Below are 25274 nucleotides of genomic sequence, written 5' to 3'. Positions count from 1 at the left end.
TTCATTATAACTCACCTTCCCAAGAACAGTCAGCTGCTGCACTAACAGATGAGCACTCTCTGTTTTCCCTGCTCCACTTTCTCCACTGATCACAACACACTGCACACAGGAAGTCACAGGCATTACTATAACACAAATAATGATAATGCTGACAAAACATCACTATACACTCTACATTTGATTCCATTTGTGGAGACAGCTGGTTAATCTGTTACTAAAAATGATAATATCATACTTGTGTGTAGTGTAATGAACACAAAATTTACCTGGTCTGCGTTGTATGACACCATGGACTGGTAGGCGATATCAGCCACAGCAAAGATGTGTGGCGGGTTAGCTGTACGCTTAGCACCTATGTACATCTTAGTGTACTATAAAGAGAGGAGGGTTGACAATGAAAGAAAAGAACATGTTTAAAACATGCACACAAACATAATCCAAACCACAAACAAGATATTATTTAGAAGAAAATAATTAAATCAGTGTTATAACGAAGTGGCTTTGCTACTTTACACAGTTTTCCCTCTGTGCAAAGTGTCCAGTAATAGATTATGTTTTCGCTCTGGGAAGAGAGGAATGAAGGATAGGTATGGACTTGAGGCAAAGAAAAACATGATGATTGAGAGGAAAATACAATCAGTGAGGTATGGAAGAGGCAGAGAAACAGGGACAGTTTGTGTGTGTGTCAGTGAAGGTGAGGCTAAATGGGATGCAGCAGACTGAGGAACTGCAGAGGCACTAATGAGATACATTCAGTGCATCGCTGACCAAATGTACGAGAATGTGTGCATGAAAAAAAAAAAGAAAACAGCACACACACACACCCACATAAAAGTCTATATTCACAGACCTGAGGAGTGTATATCTCCATCTTATGGAAAGGGTTGACTGCGATGAGGATGTCTCCCACATATGTATAAATCTGATCTCTTCCATAGCGACTCTGAAGCTGCTCTGTGACCGTGTTCTGAAAAAAAAACAACAAACTTGATTCAGTTTTCAGGTATGTCATGTTTCCAAGCATTTAAATCCTACACAAATTTCCATCTAGATCATTGTCTTTTTATTGGAGGTAACAGCATAAAAATCATTATTACAACCAAGCAGTCCCTTAGCTTCTGTCCTGCCTCAAGTCAAGGCCTGTGACGCCTGTTACGTCAATGTATTATCTTCATGTCATATGGTGATTAATTCTCCTGTCTTCATACTGCCGGGACAGGTACATCAACAACAGCAGGGCGGCAATGCCTCCCTCATACCAGCAGAGCTACTCATCTTGACGGATGGGTGGAAATATCCGCTGGCAACTGTGACTGGTTGTATTATTCAATACGTCAATGCAACGCTCACCTTTGATAAATTGCCCTTAATGTTATTTGTGCAAAAGATGCTACTGTGCATCTCTCACTGTGGTTGTTCAACAGATACGTATGTAATATAATGTGCATTGCAAGCCATGTTTTTTCATAATACAGAGTGAAAACATGTTTTTTGCTTCTCTTCCTCATTACCAGTTATTCTTCATGTTCTTTGTTATTGAGATGTATACATGTGTCAATCATCATCTGATTCCTCGAAAGGCTAAAGCTAAGTTTGGACTTTCTTACCTCATCTAGCACTTCCAGGGTGGCGAGGTCGTCCACCTCTTCTGGGTCAGTCTGTGTCTTCATGTGGCTTCCTTTTTTAGTGTGGATGCGTTCATGCCTGCAGTTCACAGGACGCACACCCAAGCCTCTTACTAACCAATGCATGTAACGTATATGCTGCACAAGACAGTGTCAGTGATCTAGATTCAAATTCAGTACATTAAGCTCATGTACGCTGTTATTTGCTAAGGCAAAGAAGTATATCTCTTCACAACAAACCCTAAATAATGTAAATATAATCAAACCTTCACTAGATAAAGATCTAAATGTAAATATAATACTCCATAATATAAATGGTGAACAAAAAGCACCATCAGTATGAAGTTCACTCCGTCCTCCATCCTCTCTTCGCCCCGTGTGAGACTGGCTAAATAATAGTTCCTCCAGGTAGAGAAAGCCTGAAACTTACTAAAATAAAACTAAACCACATCTTAATAAACATTTAATCTGTCTGACTCCAGGGAAACTCTGAAGTCTGTACTGTTTACTGTGAGAAATCCTTTTAAAATGCTCGCTAAAAAAGAATCCAGAGGAAATTTAGCGGCCCATTTAAATTTGCTGCACCGGGTATTAGCTTTAGCTGTGCAACAGCACACTAAGAATAACTCTTAAATTTTGCTGTTTCTTCACAATGTCTGATGTCTGATTATATCTGATTATCAACCACATCCAAGCGTCTATTATTGTTTACTTGATGATTGTGGTAACTTTCCATCATGATTGCAATTAATCTCTGCTAGAACTCCATTTATCTGAAAGCTAATGATGAACAGTGGTGACATTCAGAGCTCATCAGCTGCAGTAGTTGGTTAACAGTGCAGGTCATGACCCCAGAATGACAGGACGTTACATCAGGACGAGGTAAAGCAAGAGAACAGACAACAATGTTAACAATGGCAGGGTGGCGGCATGTCAACAGTCTAAAATCTGCCCATGTAGTTGAGTACAAATACATGTGCCATCACAACTACAGCAAGAGCTCTGACTGAGACAAGAGTGATGCTAAAGAAGCCAGTTATCATCTACTCCTACTGTGGCATAAAGGTCATATATGCATGTGTTACCTGTCATTACTGTCTGTGCTTCTGTCTGTCTTTCCATGATGGCTTAAACGACAGAAATAGGATTAACATTTCATGACTGTATGGGTGAAGCAGTTTCTGGGCCAACATTTTGACTCGTGTGACTCATGTGCTGCCTGCACGTCAAGTGAAGCTGGAGCAGGACTGAGCTGTTGTTTATGTGAGGGTGACAGGGCTTGTAAAACATCCAGCAAGGGGGGTAATTTGGATTATACTGCCTGAAAAAGTTAAGCTGCAGCCCAGCAGAGAAAATCCACTGACAGGGAGGTTTGCAGAAGTTTTTTCGCTATTCAAAAATTCATGGTGAGATTGTACTGCTAGACGAATAGCACGACGTCACAAATGCAAGTGGAAATGTGAGAAATTGGAAAGGAAACATACATGCAAATAGGAGAGTACCTTGTTTTTTCAATTACTCCTATTTGTTGGTTGAGATCAATAAGTTCAATCAATTGCTTCTGCAGTATTTTCTCTTTGCCAACAATCTGTTTGATGAACACATGCTGGAGCAGGTCTAGCACATTTGGTCTCAGCTCAAAGTCCTTAATCAGACATCTGTGGGGAGGAAGGAGAAAAGGCAGAGTGCAATGAATTTCTTGGCTTTATATCCAAAGAATCTGGTTGTGGAAATATTTACTGTTCACAGAGGTATAACAAAACACACTAGCATCCACACTCACTTGCAGATGAAGTCATTAAAGTCGTCTGACCAGAGCTCGGGCTGGTGGAGAGTAGGCGGAGGATTTCTGTTAAAGGAAGGAATGGAAAAGATTAATGGAATGATAAGATGAGATGGGGTTTACGCGGCCGGGGCGGAGAACAAAAGGCCGAGGCACAGAGTGGAACGATGGAGTGAAATCTTAACACTAGGACTATTCGTCATTGAAAGACGTACGGAGATATTTCTGTGGTGGCACGAGGCAATAACAAACGGCGGTTCCACCTGCGCAGCTGGGTGGTATTGACACAGCTGATTTTATGACCGAAAATACTTCAGATCTTATAAGCTTAAGGTTTCTCATGTGAAAATCTCATTCAAACAGACACACGTTGTCAGGGGGTCAATAGTAACAAGGCCTCACAGCTGGGGAACAGCTGAGCTAATTTGATATAATTCCTTGTTGTGCTTAAAGTACCTTTTTACAAGAGGGTTCCTGGAAAGTGGTAGGAAAGTCACTGCTGCCTGCTAATGCACCACAGCCTTTTTCGCGTTGGCTCTGACAGCAATAAATTGGTCTAATGAAAGGCCATACGTCTCCTTTTTATCACACAACACAACCAATATAGACAGCAAATGCATCAGACATTTGCTGTGACTATTAGAGTGTTTTTTCTTGTTCGGAAGAAAAACAGGAGCTTGTGGAGGCAAAGAGTCACATATGTCCTATTTAAATTATACAGCTGTTTAGTTTTTAAGTTTTTAATTCCTTGGACACAAATATGAGGACAAACTTTAATCATAATATCCTGTTAATACCCCCAATACGTTTTGTGTTTCCCCACTAAATTTGTCTTCTACAATGTGCAAGGCAAATACAAATCTTCTCTGCACATGAAGTATAAGAGCTCAGTCCTTTACACGCGTGCATGAATAGGAGAGGACTTTTAATCTTTTACCTTCTGCAGAGTGTGGTGCTTTGAGCTGGGATTTGACTCCTGTACATACACTGTCATCCCAATCCTTACCTGCCTCACTCTGTTTCTCTCTTTCTATTTAAATACAAGGTAAAAGGGAAAGACGAACATGGAGAAAATCTCACTTGGGCGAAGAAGTGTAGTATTCACTGCAGGAACAATGCATGGGACTGTATCATAGCATACTGTATTGCTGCGTACACTATATGGGGTTGTGTTGAGCATTGCTCCTGTATATTGTACGGTAAACGGTAAAAGTAAGGTAAAATAACAACACAGGGCTGAGGGATAACAAATATATTGGAGCACTCTAAAAGCCACATCAAAATGAAGGTTTTTTTCCTTGATGATTTGACCAGTATAAATTAAATAAGACAAGGTGTGGTTCAATCGATGCCTTCAGCACTACTCTTTCCTAGACTGCCTGACAAATTAACCCAGAGTACAGAGAGAGGGGGGGTGGGCGAGGAGTGTGAACAGAGAGCCTGAAGCTCTGGCTGCAGCAGTCACATAGATTCTGAGAAAGCTGTGTGATGACTCCTGTGGAGCACGACCCCAAGAGCAAACACACAGGACGGCTACAGCACAGGAGATGTGTATGTATGTGTGTAACTACTGTGCCTTTAAGATGACAGTGACAATAGGAGCTTATGCAGCTCTTACACTGGAATCAGGAGACGATAAACAATTCCATTTCACCTTCAGCCCACAAAACACACAGACCAGAAAAAGGGTGGCTGTGCTCTCAGCCTCCCCCACAGGACGAATGGGATCAGTGCCAGGAGGGGAGTGGTTTATGGATAAGCCCCCGAGAGCAGAAAAAAAGCCATTTGAAATGAAAAGACTGTACTTTGTCTGGTGACAGTCTGTATAGAGAAGCAAATCACTGCACTGGGGAGCAGGAGATGGCTTTTCTGGACTGCAGTACAAGCACAGTGCATTACCCTGTCTTTACATTCCTCTCTGCCTGTGGAGGCGAGATGCAATGAAAACATACTCACCAGTGAATAAAATATCAGCTTGTTTTAGCTCTGGTTGTAGAAGTTGTATTTTTATATAAAGCACTGCGTTTTGTTTTTTTTTTCTTTTGTTTTGTTTAGTTTTTTTGCAGATGGAATGGATGAAAGTAATTAATCATCTAGCTTTTCAAATGTGAAGAGAGTGAAATCACTGAAAGCTAAACTAGTGTAGTTAGCTGAGTAAATATATTTTTATTGAAGCAAATGTCATTCCCTCAACTTTGCGTAAATTCCAGCTCAACGTGCTGACACAGCAATCTCTGTTGAGGTAAGAATCAAAGATATATTCATGCTAATGTTTGCTCAGTCCGATGTGGCCATTTGCTGCTAGATAACAGTAATATACCACTGCCTTCAGATTTTCAAAGGGCTCTGATTTCTCAGTTCATGAGCTGTAATTAGGAAGTCACCACCTTCAAGTGCTTCAGAATGAGAAACATGCAGGATAACAAGAGGATAAACACTTTGTTTTTTACTTTGACAGTGCCATTAACCATCTGTATCAAAATAAGGGAAAAGGGGAAAATACATCTGGTTGGTAATAAATAAAAATAGGGCTGCTGGTTTCTTCAAATGTGCAATTATGTGTGGGCAAATGGTCTTTTAGTCATGATGAAGAATCCAGATTTCAGTAGAACATAAGTCACAGTCAAATATGTGTCACAGTCTAATGTCAAAAACATGTAACCTCTGAGTTAAAAAATAAGAATTTCCAGTAACTAAAAAGTTACTGGAAGGATGTGAGCAACTACATACGTTTGATTGAATTAAATGCATTTAAACTTACAAGCACTGCCACCTCACAGCAAGAACTCAATCAGCACCAGGGTTTAGAGTCAGAGAGAACAGTTGAATAAACCTGCATTCACAGATCGCCCACGGTGCTGGGGTCAAAGTCATAGCCCTCCAGTGATGATGACAGGCTGTTGTGTAGGTGTGATGATGGCTCACCTGGGTATTTTAAAAAGGGCTCTCATTGGGTGGAGGTCAGAGAGGGGTGGGTCTCCATCTCCCAGCTCTATGGCTGTGATGCCCAGGGACCAAACATCACAACGAGCATCGTAGGTTGAGTCCAGCTGCTGCTCACATGCTATTACCTGGAGCAGAAATTGATAAAAACGCCAAATGTAAGAAAAGAAATTTGCAAAGTAACTGAAAAAAAAAAGAATTACGAATGCATACTGTTGGATCTGTAGTGTATGATGACTAAGGTTGTGCACTTTGAGCCTAATTCCCCGTGAGAGAGTCACTATTCATGTATTGTTATTGTTCTTTTGTTATTTTGTCAGTGTTTGTGTGCACAGACATGTAACAGAACAAAATGTCATTTATGGAGTTGTCCAATTTCAACGACACCGATTAGAACGGAGCTCAGCCAAGGCAGGAGTCTACACATCATCTGCTGTGGGCAATACAGCAAACACATACACACACACACACACAGTCTATCATCAGTGTCCTCAGGGCAACATGGTACCCAATCAACAATATGATTCATCTCTGAGTAGGTGGCATGTGCACATGAGACCACGCACACACAAAACGCACATTTACCATTATCGTCAAATGTCTGGAATCAATATAATTTGTATTACCAATCGTCAGTGGACATGTTTTTATGTACACAGACAAGACAAGCAGAAAAATCATTACCAGATTACCAATACGACAATATAAAACACAAGTATACACACACAAATGCTCCCAAATGGAAAACAAAGCAAAGAGTCCTTCACTATTCTGTCATACTTCTGCCCAACAAAGGCATGGAGCAAAAATACTTTACATCAGTCCTCAGCAGGATTTTGCAAAAAGTAATTTTAAATTTTATTAAGATGTTTCTGCCAAAGAGAGAAATGTACACGTAACACAGCCTAAATCATCAATGTGTAACCATTTACATGCAGCTCTTGTAAAAGATAAAAAACTAAAATTAAAGTACAATTATCTGACACAACTTACCTCACGCCTCAACCAAATCGTCTTTAGAAATAAGGCGAGACCCTGATTTTATTAATCCAATGCCGTATATTATCCAGGCCAGAATGTCTGTGTTCATGAAAAAAAAAGGTAGCAAAAATCTTTTTTTTCTTGTTGTAATAAAAATTCGGCAGCTCCTTGTTTACAAATCTCACTCCTAACATCACAAACCCATGCAACCAAAGATTTTCTAGTTGAGAGTCCACCCAAGCTATGTCCTTTCTCACATCTTTGTCGATAAACATCATACACAAATTAGATTAAAATCCTTGAGTCATTGAGTCCTGAAATGCAGGGAATATTCGAATGCACAATTTGCACGGCATTCAAATCTCATGTAAAAATGTCCATTTTGTTTGGACAAGAATATGCAGGCTCAATCTACAGAGGGCAGACAGAGGGCCAACATTTACTCTGGGAGGTAATACGTTTAAAACTAGTGTCGGTGCAAAGGTTGCAAAGTGTAGCTGTGTAGAAGAGTGTAAGGTTACCTGTTGTCCCTACAAGCTTTGCTAGTGGTTGATCTAATCTAATCTTGATCAGTGTGGAGGTTAAGTGTGCAGATGGACAGCTATGGGATGCCTGTGTGTGCTGAGGTTTTCCTGACGTGCTGTGGGATCAGTTTCATGAAATATAAATGAAATGTGTCTGTTTTCTAACCCAAACATGTCTCTTTGTCCAAACATTCAAGTTAGCTCTCAGCATGTGGTGAATACAGACACTGTTGTTGAACAGTGTTATTCTGGTTGTGTGTCCTTGTTTTTTATGGGTGTGTTCCATTTTTAAATTTTAGCATCTACTTAACTTATTATTTTATATCACAACAGATGCTTGTGATGAAACAATAGCAAAATATAGCACAAAAAGCAGGTTGTGACTGTGTACTGGTATAAATGATAATTTCTTCATGTGTACTGCTGGTGCAGTGAGCCATGATTTAGATAGGAAGATGAATGATGGAGGCTGCCCATCCCATTTTTAACAAACATTGTATTTGACAGTGTTTTCTCTTTGATGATTATTAACTGTGGCCCGCTGGGATCTGCTCCAGGCTAATGTAGTGGAAAAGGAACAGGCTGTGGGAGCGTTTATAGGCCGGTTTTTACTGTACCTCAGGAGCCATCCAGAAGGGAGTTCCAACAGAGGTGTTCCTCCTCAGACGAGTATTTGTCAGCTGAGCTGAAACACCTGCAGGGATGAGAATACACACTTCAGCCATTTTAGCCCCTCTCTCAGGACTCAGTGGCGACAATTTGCACTATCTCAATAACTTCCTTGACATGTGGGTTTTTTTTTTTTTCTCAAAGATCATACTGGCCAGTAAAAGTGATGATCTGTGAAAAGGGAAACAGTAAACAGTGAACAGCAGGGTGCTGCTCAACTGATACAGGGCTTTATTGTATGCCACTGATAGAGCTGTCACTATAGTGACAAGGAGAAAAAACAAAACACACACATGCAAACAGTAACATCAAGCTGCTATGCCTTTTTTTTCCTTTCCTTCAAATGATAGATTGCTTTGAATTACAAATTCTTATGTGACTGCAGGTGATTTTGCCGGGCATTTCAAGAACATGATTTGAATACAGTTCAGCCGTAAACAGGCTGTGGCATCTGGAGACGACGTTTCACCCTCGCTCAGAACAAGATGTTATGTGATTTACTATCATTATGAGCCTATGTAACAAGAAGGCAAAGTCATGTTACGACAGTCAAGTCAGAGGAGGATAAATTCAGCAGAAACAGAAATGGGACTGCAGAGAGATGGAGAGGGCATGCGTGTCCTTATGTGTGTTTTAATGTGTGGTGAAAAGCCTGACAAAGAACATGCTGACCCACAATCGTGACTTCAGTCCAGTCCAGACAAATCAGCGTTATGCCACACTGTGATGCATCCCTGGGCTGGCTCAGCCGAAGCAGCCGGCCAGGAGAAAAGCAGAGCCTCGAGACAAAAGCGGCAACCAACAAACAAAAGGTGATCCGCTGAAGCACGACATGCTGCTACACAGAGCACTGTCTTTGTCTAGCACATTATGTTATTTTATGGATCTGGATTGTACAGTTCATGCAAAATTTAACTCTGCAGGTGTTTTAGTAGTCAGATGCGCAGCATAAAAGCTTAGAGGAAATGGAGAGGTAATTTCTGGAAACTGTACCAACATAATACCCAGACAGTGAAAGGTGTTAAAATCTGTTCAAAACGCGAAATGTGTGCAGATGAGTAAACAGTCCCTCTGCAGAAACATGAAAGGATGAAAACATTTACACAACACAAATGTATTTCTAACAGCGTCAGCAACTGTTTCTTGTAAAAGCTCATTCTGTGCTCCCGTTTCTTGACGACTTCATTGCTGTCGGTACAGTAACACACAAATTTTCTGCTGTTGCTGGTGGGTTAAAGCCAGGGGTGGAGAGAAATGCCAGGATGAGCAATGCAGAGGAAAACGGTTCTGTGGCAGACATCAAAAGGGATTAGAATCATGTGCAGGAGGGGATATATGCATAAGGCTGACACACCACACACACACACACACACACACACACACACACACACACACACACACACACACACACACACACACACACACAGGGACACTCACATACCGTCACCAAACCACAAGTCCACTACACAGTAACGCATCAACCCACATTAGTGAGAACAAACCCATAGTTTTACATGGATGCAGGCGTGTAAACAGAGAAACATGAAACCAAACTACCCAAGGAAACTCACAATGATCTGATCAACTTATGGTTACGTATACACACACACACACGTCTGCAATAACATAAATATACAGCATGTGAGGTATATCAGTGTGTCAAGATACAGAAATATGAAGAGCCCCCTATTAAAGCTCTCACAGCCCCTCTCTTTCCGCTACATTAGCCCCGAGTGGAGCCTGGTGGGCCACACTTAATAATCATCACAGAGATAACGCTGTCAATTAGAATATTCATGAGAGACCCATGGACGAACAGCTCCTCTCATTCTTCCGCTGCTCTTTTTGGGTCCATCCCTTTTCTATTTTGTTTCTCTGCTGGTGATGAGTCACTGCGGGGGTTTTATCTCTTCAGCTGCTTAGTGTAGCGTGCGCCCCTCCACATGAAAAACCATTAAGCCCAGTGTGACGCAGTGCCCGCGTGTAGCGCAGAGGCAAGCACGAGTCTTTTCGTCACTCTCCAAGCTTTTTTACACAAGTTGGGCTCATTTCTAAACTGCTGCTACTGTCTCTTTTTCCCTCTTCGCTTGCTGACGTCATAACTCACATCTGATACAAATTTGAACTGTCAACGCTGCAAAATCTTAAGCAGGCAAAGACTCGACTGGCAGATGATAACGCAGGAGTCCATGTCTTATCAGTTTGCTGCCACCTTCGTTTCAGGTGAATGACATGACATTTACTTAGTGTCACGGAAATCAGAGAAATTCAGATTATTGTATTTAAATGCAAGTCACATACTGTTACACGCCTCATTTGACTATTTTCTAGCAGAACTCCACATGCAGTGCAGTGCTCTGAGCTAAATGCTAAGGTCAGCATGCTAACATGCTCACAGTGACAATGCTGATGTTTCGCAAGTTTCAAGTTTACCATGTTTGCCATTTTACTTTAGACTGTTAGCACTGTTTGTTTGTGCTGCAGGAAAAGTCAGGGTACCACCAAAGTCAGCATGTTACCCCAACAATGTTTTTAATCTAGTAAATTCTTTCCACAGACACTGCACTCTTCCTATCTTCAACATTCATTACAAGTTTAGCCACATAAATAGCAGATACTTGATAAGATATTCCGAACTAAACCAGAATCATTGCATTGCAAAGAAAAAAAAAGGTCAGATGTTTGTGCTGCCTGAATTCTAATCACTTGAAATGATTATCCTCACACGTTCAATATCTTCTCTGAGACCTGGAAGCCTTTTACGCTGTACTTGAAAGTAAAATGACAGTGAAAGTTTGTCTTCATTTGCTGCTTTTACTCACAGTTTCAGGTCATGTTTCCTACTGCAGTAATTCACAATTTAAAAATGTTTCAGAATTACTCATTCGTTCCATTACTGAATACCATTTCTAAAATAATGCTGATGTTGAACATACAGTAAATGTGTGTGGGTGAAGCCCTTTTTCTCCACATCACTGGTGTGTTGGCTTTCCGGTGGGTCACTGACCATTTGTTACATAATATGTTCAGTTATTCAGATTAGTATGATGTGTTTATGCACAATTGCTGTGTTTATGCACTATACATGCTGAAAATTGTGTATCCTTACTTGGCCTGAATAGCACTATAGGATAGAATTGCATTTAACTTGGGAATACAAGAATCTTGAAATCTTGTATATTTGCAAAACATATGACTGTGACATATGACCTAATATTCAAGGAAATGTCTTTAGTTCTCTGGATTAATCCCAAATAAAGACTGATAGCAGACTGAGCTGTTTTGACATTTACTGGTAGATTTTATCTAAGAAGGACTAAAGTGTCATTCTCAAGGACACGTTTGACAGCACATGTGGCTGTAGATGGACAGACTGGCTGTCAAACCTGTCACGTGACAACTCTTCACCATCACCTGTTCATAAGGAACAACACATAATAACATCACTTTCCTGCTATGAGAGGAACAGAAGGCTATGATCAAAATGTATTCATTTCACAAGTAAAAATAAAATGGCCTATTAAAGGTTTCTATGAAAGAAAATTTAAATGTGCAGCTGAAAACTGGCCAATTAAGCAAAGGTGGAAGCCATGCTGACCACAAAAACACCAACATCTTTGCAAACGTCCAAACAAATTCAAGAAAAGGACCAAGGACAAATCTCTTATTACCAGATGTCGAGTAAACATTTATGAAACATCTTGGAGAGCACAGTTTGATTTACACCTGACTTCTTCATCCATAAAGACCTCAAGGCTTCACTTATTTCAAAACTGGTGCAATAAACAGGTGTTGAGAATCTCTATGGCAGCCTTGTGAGGAGGAAGAGGCTCCTCTGGAGGCAAAGGGTGGCCCTGCTCTATATTAGCTGTGTCACATTCACATATTAAGTGATTCCATTACTACCCCCCCTCATCCTCCGTATATAAGAGCGGTGCACTTTTGTGCTTCATGGTTAGGAAAAGGCTTTTAAGAGCAGCCCACAATTAGCAGACTAAATGCAAAGCTGCACACACGTTGAGTGGGGATTTTATTTGTATTGAAAACAGGCTGCTGATTTTTTTCAGCCCCTGAAGAAAACTGAGGTGAGTCATCCCCTGGAAATAGTCAGAATCACTTTGCCTATCATGAACCTTCAATCCAGAAACTACGGTGCGCTGCTCTGAACGCCTCATTTGGTTAAGAAAACCCAAAAGCAAATCAGGGCTAACACAGGGTGAATAGCAACAATGTCCTCTGCTGTCTGCAGTAGAATGGAAAAGATAGGGTGTAATGGAAAAGTATAATCGTCTGCCACCTTGTCGGGTTGTGTAAATGTATTCTAGCCTCTCAAGGAAACTAATTAGTGACACAATTTATTTGGCAAGCGGCTGAAGGTAATGGATTTGACCCTCTTGTGTTAAATAGAGCCATAACATGATTTTCACTGATTAGATGAGGACAGTACAAAAAAGACATGGCGTTAAAGCTTGTCTTTTGCAAAAAAAAAAAAAGAGACAGCTTACGTACCAAAATCCACAAGTTTGATCCCTCCTTGCGTCGTCAACAGGATGTTATTGCCTTTGACGTCACGGTGGATGGTCTTGTTGACGTGCAGGTGCTGCAGGCCCTGTGAAGAAAAGAAAAAAGGGGGGCGTTACCAGCTTTTTCAGCCAAGCACCTGCCTGCAAAATGATCCAGTTTAAATTCTTTTAATTGATGAAATGTATTCAGTGCACATTCAAAAGGCCAGACTTACCATGAGGGCCTCATGCAAGATGTATGCAATAATGGCTTCATCCATTCTGTCTCCTCTCCTCAGCATGCCTTTGGCCAGGTCTGTCACTGAGCCACCATTGCAAAGCTGCAACAGAAAAAAAAATACAAAGAAAGAAGGACAATGAGCAAAACCTCAACATGAGTCAGCACTTATAGCTCAGCTTATACAACATGCCAAAATCTGGTTCATCTTAGATATGCAGGATTTCACGGAGAAACAGCAGAGGATGAAAATGTTTTGATCATAAGATTTCCCAGTGAGAGAAAAGGACGCTGAAAGCATTTCTGTCAATCTTTAGCAGCTTATCTTTCTGAGGCAGCTTAGTGGGTGGTGAAAATCGTGCCCATGGAGAGAATGTACATTTTGTCAGGAGGGTTTAATCTACACTGTGATGACTAAGCAGGGTAAATATTAAAAATGTCCAAACCATCTTGAAATCAAGTACATCCTCTTATGTTTTCAGACAATGCTATAGGTTTATATTAGAAATTACACACCATTTAAAGGCCAACATGTCATACTGGAAACATAATATACTCAGGCTGAAATCAGCATGAAGGCTTTCTCCCTCTCGAGGCTTGAAACATTTCATTTTTGTGTTTTATAGGTGTTTTCTTGTGGTATACTGCATCTAGATATGGACTCCACTGTCAATAGCAATCCCTCTGGGAAAATTACAGAAAATTACCCAGTTGGTTGCCAAGGCAACAATAATAGCCCTTAATTTGGGCCTTTCTTCGGGAGATGCCAGAGGTATACGGGGGGAAAAAGCGCTAAGATGTCAATCATAGTGCAAAAGGCTGGAAGTGAACAGAAATTGAAGATTCTGCATATGAACGCTGTTTGTAAACACAGAGCTCATCACTCTGTGGATAAAAAAAAAAAAAAAAAAAAAAAATCATGTACAGATGCATTAAAAATACACACATCCCTCATAGTCCATTTATTATGCCTTTGAACACACATCTTTAGTCCTAACAGCACCAAAAAACATTTTGTATTAGACAGGAAACTTCCATCATATCTCATTTATGTATTAAACACTTGTTCTTTTATAATTACACTAATTCCCCACACTCGTAAACTGAAAGCTTAATTAGGCAATAGACATGCAGTGGTGTGTGGTTATTGAGGATAAGAATCTGTCCCCTGCAGCGATCGTACTAAAGAGATTGTGCAGCACGTGTCAGATATGGTTACAAATAAATAACTTATATCGCGCAGTGTTAATACAAGTGTAACATTTTTCACTGTACATTCAAAGTGACAAAGCACACCATGGGGCTTCTAATGCAATATTTATTTTCCCTGGGTGGTTAGGGAGGCAGGATGTTTACTGACTCTACTTGGCTTTTTGGGATTTTGAAAAAAACGTTGCATAATGGCACTAGATAGAAAAACGATGTTATAATTGTGAGGTACGGATGACCTCCCATGCAAACTTCAGAAAAAAGTGCTGGCTGGCACAACAGTAGCATCAAAACACAGTTTTAATATTTGTGGTTATATGCCCTAAGCTCCAAATGGGAACCCATTTTGTCATTGCATTATAATTCCACCCACAGGGTTTGATCGCCTTTGCACGTACTTTCCCAAAGTGTTTCTGTGCTACTTACTGCAGCTAATTGAGCGAACCACAGGAAGCTATAAATGACCTCTTCCATTTAAAGAATACTTTCAAAATAGAACAAAACACTAAATTTAGTTGATGTTGGGAACTAAATTACACAGGGCATTCTACTTATTATTGTAGTCACATCCTTAAATGTTGAATAAAAGGCTTTGATTAATTAATTTTTGTGGATGGATTATGAGGCAATAGACACTCTACAAACAACAACTACAACTACAAACCATGTATCTCTTTGTTGTTTTTCTTCTGAAGTAGTTTTGTGTCTCTTTGTGATCATTTTGCTTGACCCAGTGACCCCTTAGGCCACTGGGCTTGTGCGTGTTAGGTATGTTCGATAATCCCTTCATGCACTGGATGCAGAGTGAAGTCTTTGACCTTGACCAAGCACTGGCATAAGTTTTCAACGCTGTGCCTCGTGTCTGTTTTCTATCTGCCTATCAATCTACCTATCCATCAGGAGCCCAGAGTGCTGTTGCAGGATGGATGGCATGTATCTCAGCTGCCACATGGGGAGTTTAATCACTCCTCTCTGCTTCTCCGTGCCTGACGTCAGTCTACATCTCTGCTGCCATATCACCTGTCATCATTAAATTACACAGGGCAGACAGACAAATCCATATTAATGAGAGGTCCGGTGCCCTAGATTTAGCTGAGCTAAACGCTAGCACTCTCACCTTAGCCACAGAGCACACATCCAGAAAGTGATGCTTGACATGAACATTAATTATTTGAGATGTTGTGAGGACTCAAATCTCTGCAGGGCGGAAACGATATAGGAAACCTCAAACCTGGTTTGATTTCATTCTTTTGTGGGTTTCACCAAATTTCCTGACCTTTCTGTGAAATGAAAGCTTGAGTAAAGACATGTAAATACAACTAGCTTGAGGTTTCTAGTAAAAATACAATAAAATAAGTTGGGCTAAAATGGGGCTAAGTTCATGTTTGGATAATTCCCACTCCACTATAGAGCACTCAAGAAAAACACAGCCTTTGACAACCATGTACTGTAATTGTGAAGTAAAGAAACTACTGATTTCCTTTGATTTGTCCTTTCCTGCTGCCAACACAGCATCATTAAAAAGGAACACAGTGTCTGAAGAGGAAATTTAAAGCCAGTTTGACTGGATCAAATCACCCGCTCACTATTAAGTTACAGCAGAATAGTGCTACCCACTAAAAAATTTATTTAAACACATAAATTGGTTGATAATTATTTTTGATAACAGCAATTAATGCTAATTCGGAAGCAGTTAGATCTGTCATAAAAGAAAGGAAGAAGTATTAGAACAAACTTTTGTTATAAAGGATATGTTAAGATTCACGTCTTTCAACTGCATCTTGCATGTGCACGAGTTTCCACAGAATGATCAATTTTCAAAGAATAAGCTGAATACATTGAATTCTGAGTGGCATATTCTCCATTACAAATGAGGTCAGGTGCTTGTTTAGTCATGTAAATTAAATTAGTCGATCAAAGACAAGTAAAAGAAGTGGATGAAACAAATGTAAAGATGAAACAAATGGGACTGCCCGCTCACTCAGTGGGGACAAACCACAGAGGCCTTTAAAACACACAGGTGCTGACTTTTTACTCAGCTATCTTTGATGCACCTTTCCCTGCAAATATAAATCTCCATTGTACTTTTATTTACGGCCAGATTGTTGGAAATATGGAGTTGCACCATGTCTGCCACACTGAATAAGCGTGTGTGTCCCTGTGCGTGTGACACGCTGGATCATCTCCAGAGTAAAGCACTCCCATTGTTACTGTGGCCTTATCGTTTACACGGGTATAATAGCTGAGGTTTCTACTTTCCGGCACTGTTTATTGAAAAGTCCGAACAAGGGATACCATTTTAAACCTCATTATCAGTTAATGAATATAGAGGTCAGGATGGACAGAGACTAATGGGGGTAAATGCAGGTCGCAGCGGTTTATTCTTGACTTTCAGAACATGTCCATCATAGAGGCAGTGTGGTGCAAAGAGAAAGGACAAACCAAAGGGTTGGAAATCAACATATCTACTTTATATAGAGATTTTCAAACTTTTGCAACATATAGACAGTGAAACTTTCATGTGAAATGCCTTTCTTGGAAACCTGTGGGAATTTTTGCATCATTCATCATTTTCTTAGCCTTGACCAAACCCCAAATCTCAATGCTTCTATCACTATTAAAGTCTCTAAAAGTGCCATTTGACAAACTCTGGGTGGGCTGTCAGATGGAGTGGCTCCCTCTCAGCCCTCACTACCATAAAAGCATGTTTAATGTAGTGTTGCAGATACTGTTTGACAAGTTCTTCCATCTCTGCACAAACTGAAACTCTTAAAGATGCCAATTCAGTTTTGGTCCTGATAAAGACCCTTCATGCCCAGTTACTTCTTCCATTTCCTAATGACTAAGCCCATGAATTTTTAAGTACTCGCTGATGGTGTTGCTTGTATATGATTCTCTGTCAGTTGTCAGGCCTTGTACTGACAACTAACATAACATTATTATCACTGGTAGTAACAACAAAACAGTGGTAAAAGAACTAGCTAAATTAAAACTAGCTAGTTAAATTTTGAAAACAACCAATTTAATTTAGAAGTCAAATGCAATATGGGCACAAAGTAATGCAATTTCAATTTAGCATTATGACATAGTGACTTTTCATTTTTGCATAATGAAAGATGAGGTATATTTCTCAATGATGAGTTTTTAAAGGTTGGACTAAACACCGGCCTTCACTCAGCAGAGTCTCTGGATGAATCATGGGAACTCACAATTGAAATGTGCATCCAAATTAGGTTTTTATTTCCAATTAGAGAATAAAAGTCACTCCATCATCGCTATCTTTGAAGTATTTTTAAGCTCTCTGGGAGTAAAATTAGGCCGACATACATGAAAGCTTGCTCATCTCTGCCCACATCCGCTATCATAAAGGAGGACACTACAGAGGCAAAGCCAAAAGCTTGCAGACTCCAATGAGGAGCTAACAAAGTAGGGGATGCAATTTGTATGAATTCCGCTCATAATGAGAGGTCTGCTGTCAGCACAGGACAGAGAGAAAGACTCCTCTCAGCACAGCTAAAGGATGGAAAATTACAGTTTAGAAAGGAGGGACAGTAACCATGGTGAATGGCCACCTCACTCCCTGCTTTCCTGTCTCTTCTCTGCTAAAATGTGCATCTACTTCAGAGCACACAAACACACACATACACACACTCAACCCCACATAGCCACTTGCTAAACTGTCCAGCAGTGATTTTAGCCTCAGGATTAGCCACCAGATTTGGACTGCCGGCTGCAGATTTTTGCAAGGGAAATTGATATGCAAACCACAGAGAGAACAGGGAGTACACAAAGTACCAAAGCTGAGCGAACTCCTCTAACACCAGATTTGTATTGCTGCTCGTACAAAAGGAGTCCTGACATCTAAAAACACTAAGATGATATAAATCTAACAACCTGTACATTGCAAAATAAGAGCAAATGTCTTTGTTTTAATGTAATGCAGCTTGTGGTCTAATTATTTGGCACCTTAGATTGTACTTGATATCCGAGCAAAGTCATTGCAGGTGCTCTACAAAGGTCAGGAGGAAGGACGGCGATGAAAAGTGAAGGAAACACAAGCTGGAGAGGTGAAAACTATCTTCGGGGTTAGCATAACACTGCTGTTGTTGATGCAAAGTCCATTGAGCTTGGATTACAGAAATATGGACACTGTGTTCCAGCACTGCTGTACCTGACTTTATTTGTCTTTCTTATTTCTTTTCATGCTTTTGGTATTCTGTTTAATCGGTTTTGGTATTATTGTTTCATTACTTCATAAAAAATAAAATGTTTGTGATCCCAAATACTAAATTACATTTTAGGTAACAAAAACTGCATGGAGAACATGTGGTCCATAGCTGTGACAGATTTCCCACATTCTTTTTTTTTTTTTTTTAATCAAACCCCTTCAAGTTTGCTGACCACGTTTGCATCCCCAGGTTTGTACTGCTCTCTATCAAAGCAGGAACACAAATTACATGGTCAAAAAGTCAAAGGGCAAAGAAGACTGACATCCTCCACCGTGTCAGACCCCACAAACACTTTTCCTCCTCTGAGGTTGACCTCCATTACATGTCTGTCTGGAACTTGACATTTCAAAATGGCTACAGCAGGCAATGAAATATGAAAGACGAAGAACTGGGGGACCTGGAGGCAAGGTTTTTTTAGATGTACAGAAAGCAGCAGCAGCACCAAGGTCCCCTTGAACTTTCGCATAAAATGTCACAAATTCACACCTGCATCTAACCATTGCTGTACATCAGCAGGTGGAGTAAGAATGCAATCTCAAAGTCAAATGCTGTGTTGTTTTTGCTCAATTTTGCAATCAGTAACTGGTTAAGCATTGCAAACTGAGCAATTTACATATACAGTGAAAATCCAGGTGCACCATCAGCCTCAAACAATATTCTTTTGTTTCCACCGCTTCAGCATATTTTATTCCAAAAACAAACAGCAGAAATCAACCACAAAAAGAGACTTTCTGGCCTGTGCTCCAACCCACCATTTGTATAAACTAATTCACTGAGACAGCCCCTGTAAACAGAAATCCCTGCTCTCAGCAGGGTGCTTATGACACGCAAGCTAACCCCCACTCCCAGCACATCAATGATGCTAACTGGCCTGCAACCAAATCCCCCAGGTGGCCTATAAGTAAACTCTTGGACTGCCCATGGTGGCTTAAACTGTTAAATAATCCCTGGCCAGATTTGGTCACCGCTGCATATACCTGGCGAGACATGCTGTGTGAAGTACAATCAGACCTTCAATCTGCACTTGCACGCTCTTTGTCTGGTATACTGACAAATGCTATTCAAGTTCTCAGTCAAATGTATGGGTTGTAACAAACACACAATGGGGTTTCTATTCAAATATAATGGGTGCTCTTACCTCTAATACCAGCCACAACTGGTCCCCACACTTCACATCCTTCTTGTAGTACATCCCATAGAACTTGACAACATTGGAGTGGTCAGACAGAGCTTTGAGGATGTTGTATTCTGCTTCAATCTCCTCATCAATATCCTGCAAAACAAGGATGTATATCATGTTTACCAGTCATTTCCTTTATTTAAAGCTTTATGCACTCTCACATTTGTACAGGAAATATGAAACAATTGCAGCAGCCAGTTAGCTGAGCTTACAGTAAAGGCTGGAATCTAGCCTTTCCCCCCAGATGTGAAAAGCTCTTCAGCACCTCTAAACCTCTTGTTTTTTTAATCTGTACACTGAAGTGTAAAAACAAAAAGATCTTTGTCAGAACCAGGCAAGCCAAGCCTCTTGCTTTCAGTCTTTATGCTAAGAGAACACAACAGAAATTAAAGTTTCAGTCTCGTCTAACTCTCAGCAAGTAAGTGTTTACCCCAAAATGCTGAACTGTTTTTGTCCCTTATTGCTGCTCTTTAGGGCAGTTTATAAAGTCTCCATCACTGACAGTGTGGGCGAAAAGGCCAAATCCAGGGCATCTTAATTATAGCAATTATGAGATACTGTTCCACTGTATGTTGCAGCCACACTATATGATTAAAGCTGACAAGACAAGTCTATTTTACACAGAAATCTTGCTGATATACATTTAATGATAAGAATTCTATATGGAGCAGATCTATACATGAAATACTCAACCCTGTGATTAAAATGATGGTGATGATGGTCCTCACAGACTAGTGGTCTGTAGATAATCATTTCTCAATAATGAGAAACAGTAACAAATTGACAAAAGGCTAATGAGACTTTTATTAAGAGGGAGGCTGGATTTAATTTGAATCTTGCATGAAAATGGCTCCTCATTAAAGCTGCTAAATAAGCCATACAGTTCACTGTACCTTCAAAACAGACAACACAGGAGGTGCTATCTGTCTATACAGGACACAGTGACAGCATATCAGTAACAGCTATTTTTAGAGCAGGACAGAAAATGATTTAAACAAATGTTCTGTTTCATTACTGCTCATTAATGTAGTACCGCTACCTCTTGTTCACTTACTGGAAAATCTTGTCACCCTCTGCTTTAAAGCATGAATCAGTCCCACACTATCATGTGGTATCATCATGCATCTCTGCTGTATGTCAAACCGTTCTTTGCTTTAGGCCAAATTCTGCTGCAAATATGTTTTGGCTCACTGCTAAAGTCCTGCACAATCTGAGGAGCCCAAAATGATCATAGTTCTGCCATGATACGCCTCACTGATGATGAGCAATTCATCGTCTGACCGTTGTAGATGGAAGAATAGTTAGAAGAAATCTCTGCCTCCACCAAGAGCATAGACAAACCACAATCTTGTAGCTGCTTCAACAAGGACTGGCTACAACACGTGCATGACTACACCAACACAAAGAGTCATATAACATGAGATTTGGGCCTAAGTGAAACGACCAGTGAACCTTTAATCTGGGTCAACTTTAGTTTCAGTTGTTCTGAAACACATTCACATTGGACACTCCAGATAAGAGAGTCAGCTTACGTGGATGGGATCCAGTATCTTCACCGCTGCTTTACTCCCATCAGTTTTGTTGAGCACCTTGTAGACTTTTCCGTAGGTCCCTTTCCCGATTGTCTCAATAATTTCCCAGGTGTCAGTCGGATCTGGAAAGTTGTCGAAGACAATCGATTTCCCTGATTGTGGAAACATCTTCAGGAGAGATCTCCTTTGAAAGAAAAGCACAAGGTTAGAAAAAAAGGTGGCAGCTGGAACGGAACATTGTATGTGGCAGTATGCTGACTGCTGAGCTTATACTGTTATTAATCCATGTGAAAATTTAGTAAACATGTTAGTGAAGAGCTCAGCTGAGGGAGACTTAAAGTCCGGTGCAAACGTATATGCAAGAACACAGAAGATTATATTGATGCAGTCAAAAAAAACTGGAATCCTTTCAACAACCAGCTAATGTTTAACACACCTGAAACTTTTTTTCACAAATGTAAATTATCATTAAACTGTTTTGTGCATTTCTGAGATGAGTGGCTTGTATCCTGTTCAAAGTGTGGCCACACTGTGTTTTTTAGGAATTAAACTGCACATCCAAGTGTTTAACTAGAGAACAGTTCAGTGGTAGCTGGACAGTTGAGGGTTAAAGTTTGGGTTTTGAGGTTTAAACTGTGTATTTCCTGCAGGAAAACAGGCAACCAACTCTCAGCCCAGTCCTTACCTGAAATAACTCATCCATCTCCCAAAACACTGTGCATGTGGTTAATTGTATTGCTGATGTTGCATTATTATATTGCATTTAACATGCTGTTGCTAGGAGCTGGATTCAGATTAATGATTCTAAGGGATTAAACTGTTAAAATGTTGGATGACATTATGATTTTTTTGTATTAAGACTGACTCATGGTGAAATAAAAAAAAAGGTTTATTTTTCAGAAAATTAAAAGGCTTAATTATCACTGACGCACATGATATTGATAGCAAATGCAGAGCCTTTATGCAGTAGCTGTCAAAAATTAATCCTAATGATCATGGCATTCAGTAATCAGGGGCTTTGTATAAATTTATAGTTAAGTTAACCCAGAAAATCACTTTAAAGACTGGTGTGCTAAATTGGGATTATAAATCACATTTACATACAATTTTTCAAAAATGGTATCTGATCACTGCCAGCTGTAGAGTTCACTGTTTTGCAAACCACATTCACATCTCTTGATGTCTGTTATGTGCTTCTTGCCTCTAAACTCTAAGAGGGGTGTGTGTTTCCTACTTTCAGAGCCAATCAAAGCAGAGTCTCAATTTCAAAAGCTGATATCAGTCGCCCCATCTTGTTTTTCTTTGTGCATTTGGATCATAGATGTAACATTTATCAGACTACATCCAAAAATGCAAGGTAATAATATGAATATACTGTTATTAAATGCTGTAAGAGAAGGCACAGGACTGTATCTCTGCATAGAAATGAAATGCAAAAGAAAGTTAGTCAGAGCCAACCCAATAATCATCATAAAGGAAACACAAACACACCTTTCATAAATCCTTCAAGATAAGGGATTCCTGTTTCTGCCTTCACAGTTTTCCATTTAAAACTGAATCCATCCAATCCACTGACTCCATACAAACATCTAACACCAAAACTGAAGCCACAATGAAAGCAGAATAAAAATCAACTTACATTGTTCTCTAAAACAGATGTAGGACATTTTTCAAAAATGATAAGTCCATTTCTGTGCAAAAGGTTAGCATGGAAGCAGTGGCAGGCTAGCCTGGCCTGGCTGTGAGTGTGACCCACAGAGGAGGAGCTAACACGAGCTAATCTCACTAGCAATTCCCCTGCTCCAGGGCTGCCATTGGAAACCATCTCTAAGTGGTAGGAGATACGGTGGGATTAGCAGGAATTAGCCACTGTTGCAGCATGAGCCTTTCCCCATATAGATGCCCATTCATACACAAGGGAAAGCTGGTTAGAGGCCCTAAGCACACAGTGCTGCAGAGGGCCATTCCTCTTTTTACTATCAGTGGTCATTTTATTTATGTTCAGAGAGGATTGCTACCCAGGGCGCTATCTCAGATTCATTTCCCAGGAGTTATTTTATCTAAATTAGTTATGATCATTGTGATGATTTAAATCAGTTTGACTGAGTTACTGTGAATAAATCAGTCCAGAACAAGATAAAACTGGCACATTATTTTACAGAGATATTATCAGTCATTGCCTACGCAGAGCAATTAGACTCCCATACATGCATCCACGTGTAGGTAATTGCACTCCTGTTTGCCTAATGTACAGTACCTAAGTAACTTGCAGACATCTTCAATAATACATCACTGCCTCTATATGTGACAACTTGCTCTGACACATGAGACAGGAGGGCGAAACCTAAGGACTCACACTGGACACCTCCAACAGGAGCACAGGCTGCAAGGAAATAACCTCTTAGAATAGACAGTGTGTATGTATGTGTGTGCGTGTGCGCGTGTGCGTGTGTGTGTGTCTGTATGCATGGCGTTATCTAACCTTGTGTACCCTGGAGCCCTGGCTGGCTGTCACTTTTAGTTAGTTGTATAGGGATGTGGCATTAACTACAGTCTGTGTACAAGTGCACAAACAAAAAACTGAGCATGCATTTAGTGTATGAACAGATGCACCACTGAGGTTTTGAAAGAAACAATATGGATGGCAAAAAAAAAAAAAAAATGAATGAAAGGTATTTTTTTTTTTCAGTTGTTTACATTGGAAACTAAGGATAAATTACAGTCAAGAAGTCCTAAGTGGAAATGTACTCTTTGATCAGTCATGTCTAAGCAGAGGTTTGGCCACTTGAAGCTCTCAGAGGAAACCAGTATCCAATGGGCGAAAAGGCGACACCGACCTGAACTAATCTGTGACGCTGAAGAGTGGGTTAAAGTTTCGGCTTAACCTTGGCACAGGAAGACTGAAGACTCTACAAGCCAAGATAATCTGCCTCGCTGGACGCAGAGTCAAAAAGCACAATGCTGTCACTCAGATTGCATGAGTTTTGTAAAAGAACACTGAGATGCAAATGATTGTTCATTGGAGTGTGTAGATAAAGATTATCATGTTACAACAAACCAGAAAAGCTCTGCGATGACAGATGTAGCTTGCTGTTTTTACCAACGTACAAACGCTAATAAAAGTGTTACTACAGCTTGTATTGATAACAGCATAAGCAGCATGGTTTATGTAGGATTTAGGTTTAGAAAAACTGGGAGCAATTTGACAAAAAGAATAGTCTACATGTCTTAAAAAGCAAGTATATTAAAAAACAAAAAAAAAAAAAAAAAAACAAAGCCAGTAAGGAGACAATATTATAATATTATTCCTAAACAGCTAATGGTAACACAGCCTTTTCACACACTTGACATACATGACAGTCACAGATTTAAAATTTGGCAAATCCTTGCAACAATTATTAATTATTTCAATAATTATCTTTACTGACCTTTGATGATGATGAGAGGGAACAAAGTGAAGAGAGACGCATGTACTGTATGGTAAGGATAAAGCATAGATTTACACTCATGCAGAGACACACACACACATACTGTACACACAGGTAAACACACACACACACACACACACGTAGGCACAGAGCAGCTGTGAGCTGAGCCACTCCCAGAGTTTGCAAATATGAAACACAAATGAAGAAGCCATGTTTACATTTTGTTAAGCTGGGGAGGCAAATGACAAGTGAACACATTTTTATGTCAGCTGAGAAAATACAGACAGTATCTGTTTTTAGTTGTTAGCATTAGCATTAGCATTTAGTGATGTGAAAAAAACCAAAAGTCTTCATCATACTTACTCTTTCTTAAGTGCATTTACAAGCGTGGGTATCAGTTGTAGATGAAATTAGCAGGCATGAGTAAGGAT

General features: G+C 40.1%; 1 protein-coding gene across 1 annotated transcript in view; it reads right to left on the bottom strand.

The window, feature by feature from the left end:
- Positions 1–21583, bottom strand: part of myo3a (myosin IIIA) — a 41330-nt gene extending 19747 nt beyond the window's left edge. The window contains exons 1-12 of the mRNA XM_041065965.1: positions 21416–21583; positions 19842–19976; positions 13264–13368; positions 13035–13134; positions 8474–8550; positions 6334–6479; positions 3409–3474; positions 3128–3283; positions 1608–1704; positions 851–967; positions 267–371; positions 16–99 (exon numbers count right to left, since the gene is read on the bottom strand). Coding sequence (XP_040921899.1) covers positions 16–99; positions 267–371; positions 851–967; positions 1608–1704; positions 3128–3283; positions 3409–3474; positions 6334–6479; positions 8474–8550; positions 13035–13134; positions 13264–13368; positions 19842–19976; positions 21416–21583 — 1356 coding nt within the window. The remainder of the gene's footprint in view (positions 1–15; positions 100–266; positions 372–850; positions 968–1607; positions 1705–3127; positions 3284–3408; positions 3475–6333; positions 6480–8473; positions 8551–13034; positions 13135–13263; positions 13369–19841; positions 19977–21415) is intronic.
- Between the last annotated feature and the right edge of the window lie 3691 nt (positions 21584–25274).

This window comes from Toxotes jaculatrix, chromosome 20 (genome assembly GCF_017976425.1).
Source record: "Toxotes jaculatrix isolate fToxJac2 chromosome 20, fToxJac2.pri, whole genome shotgun sequence".
Classification (NCBI taxonomy): Eukaryota; Metazoa; Chordata; class Actinopteri; family Toxotidae; genus Toxotes; species Toxotes jaculatrix.
This window is presented reverse-complemented; position numbering and strand designations above follow the sequence as displayed.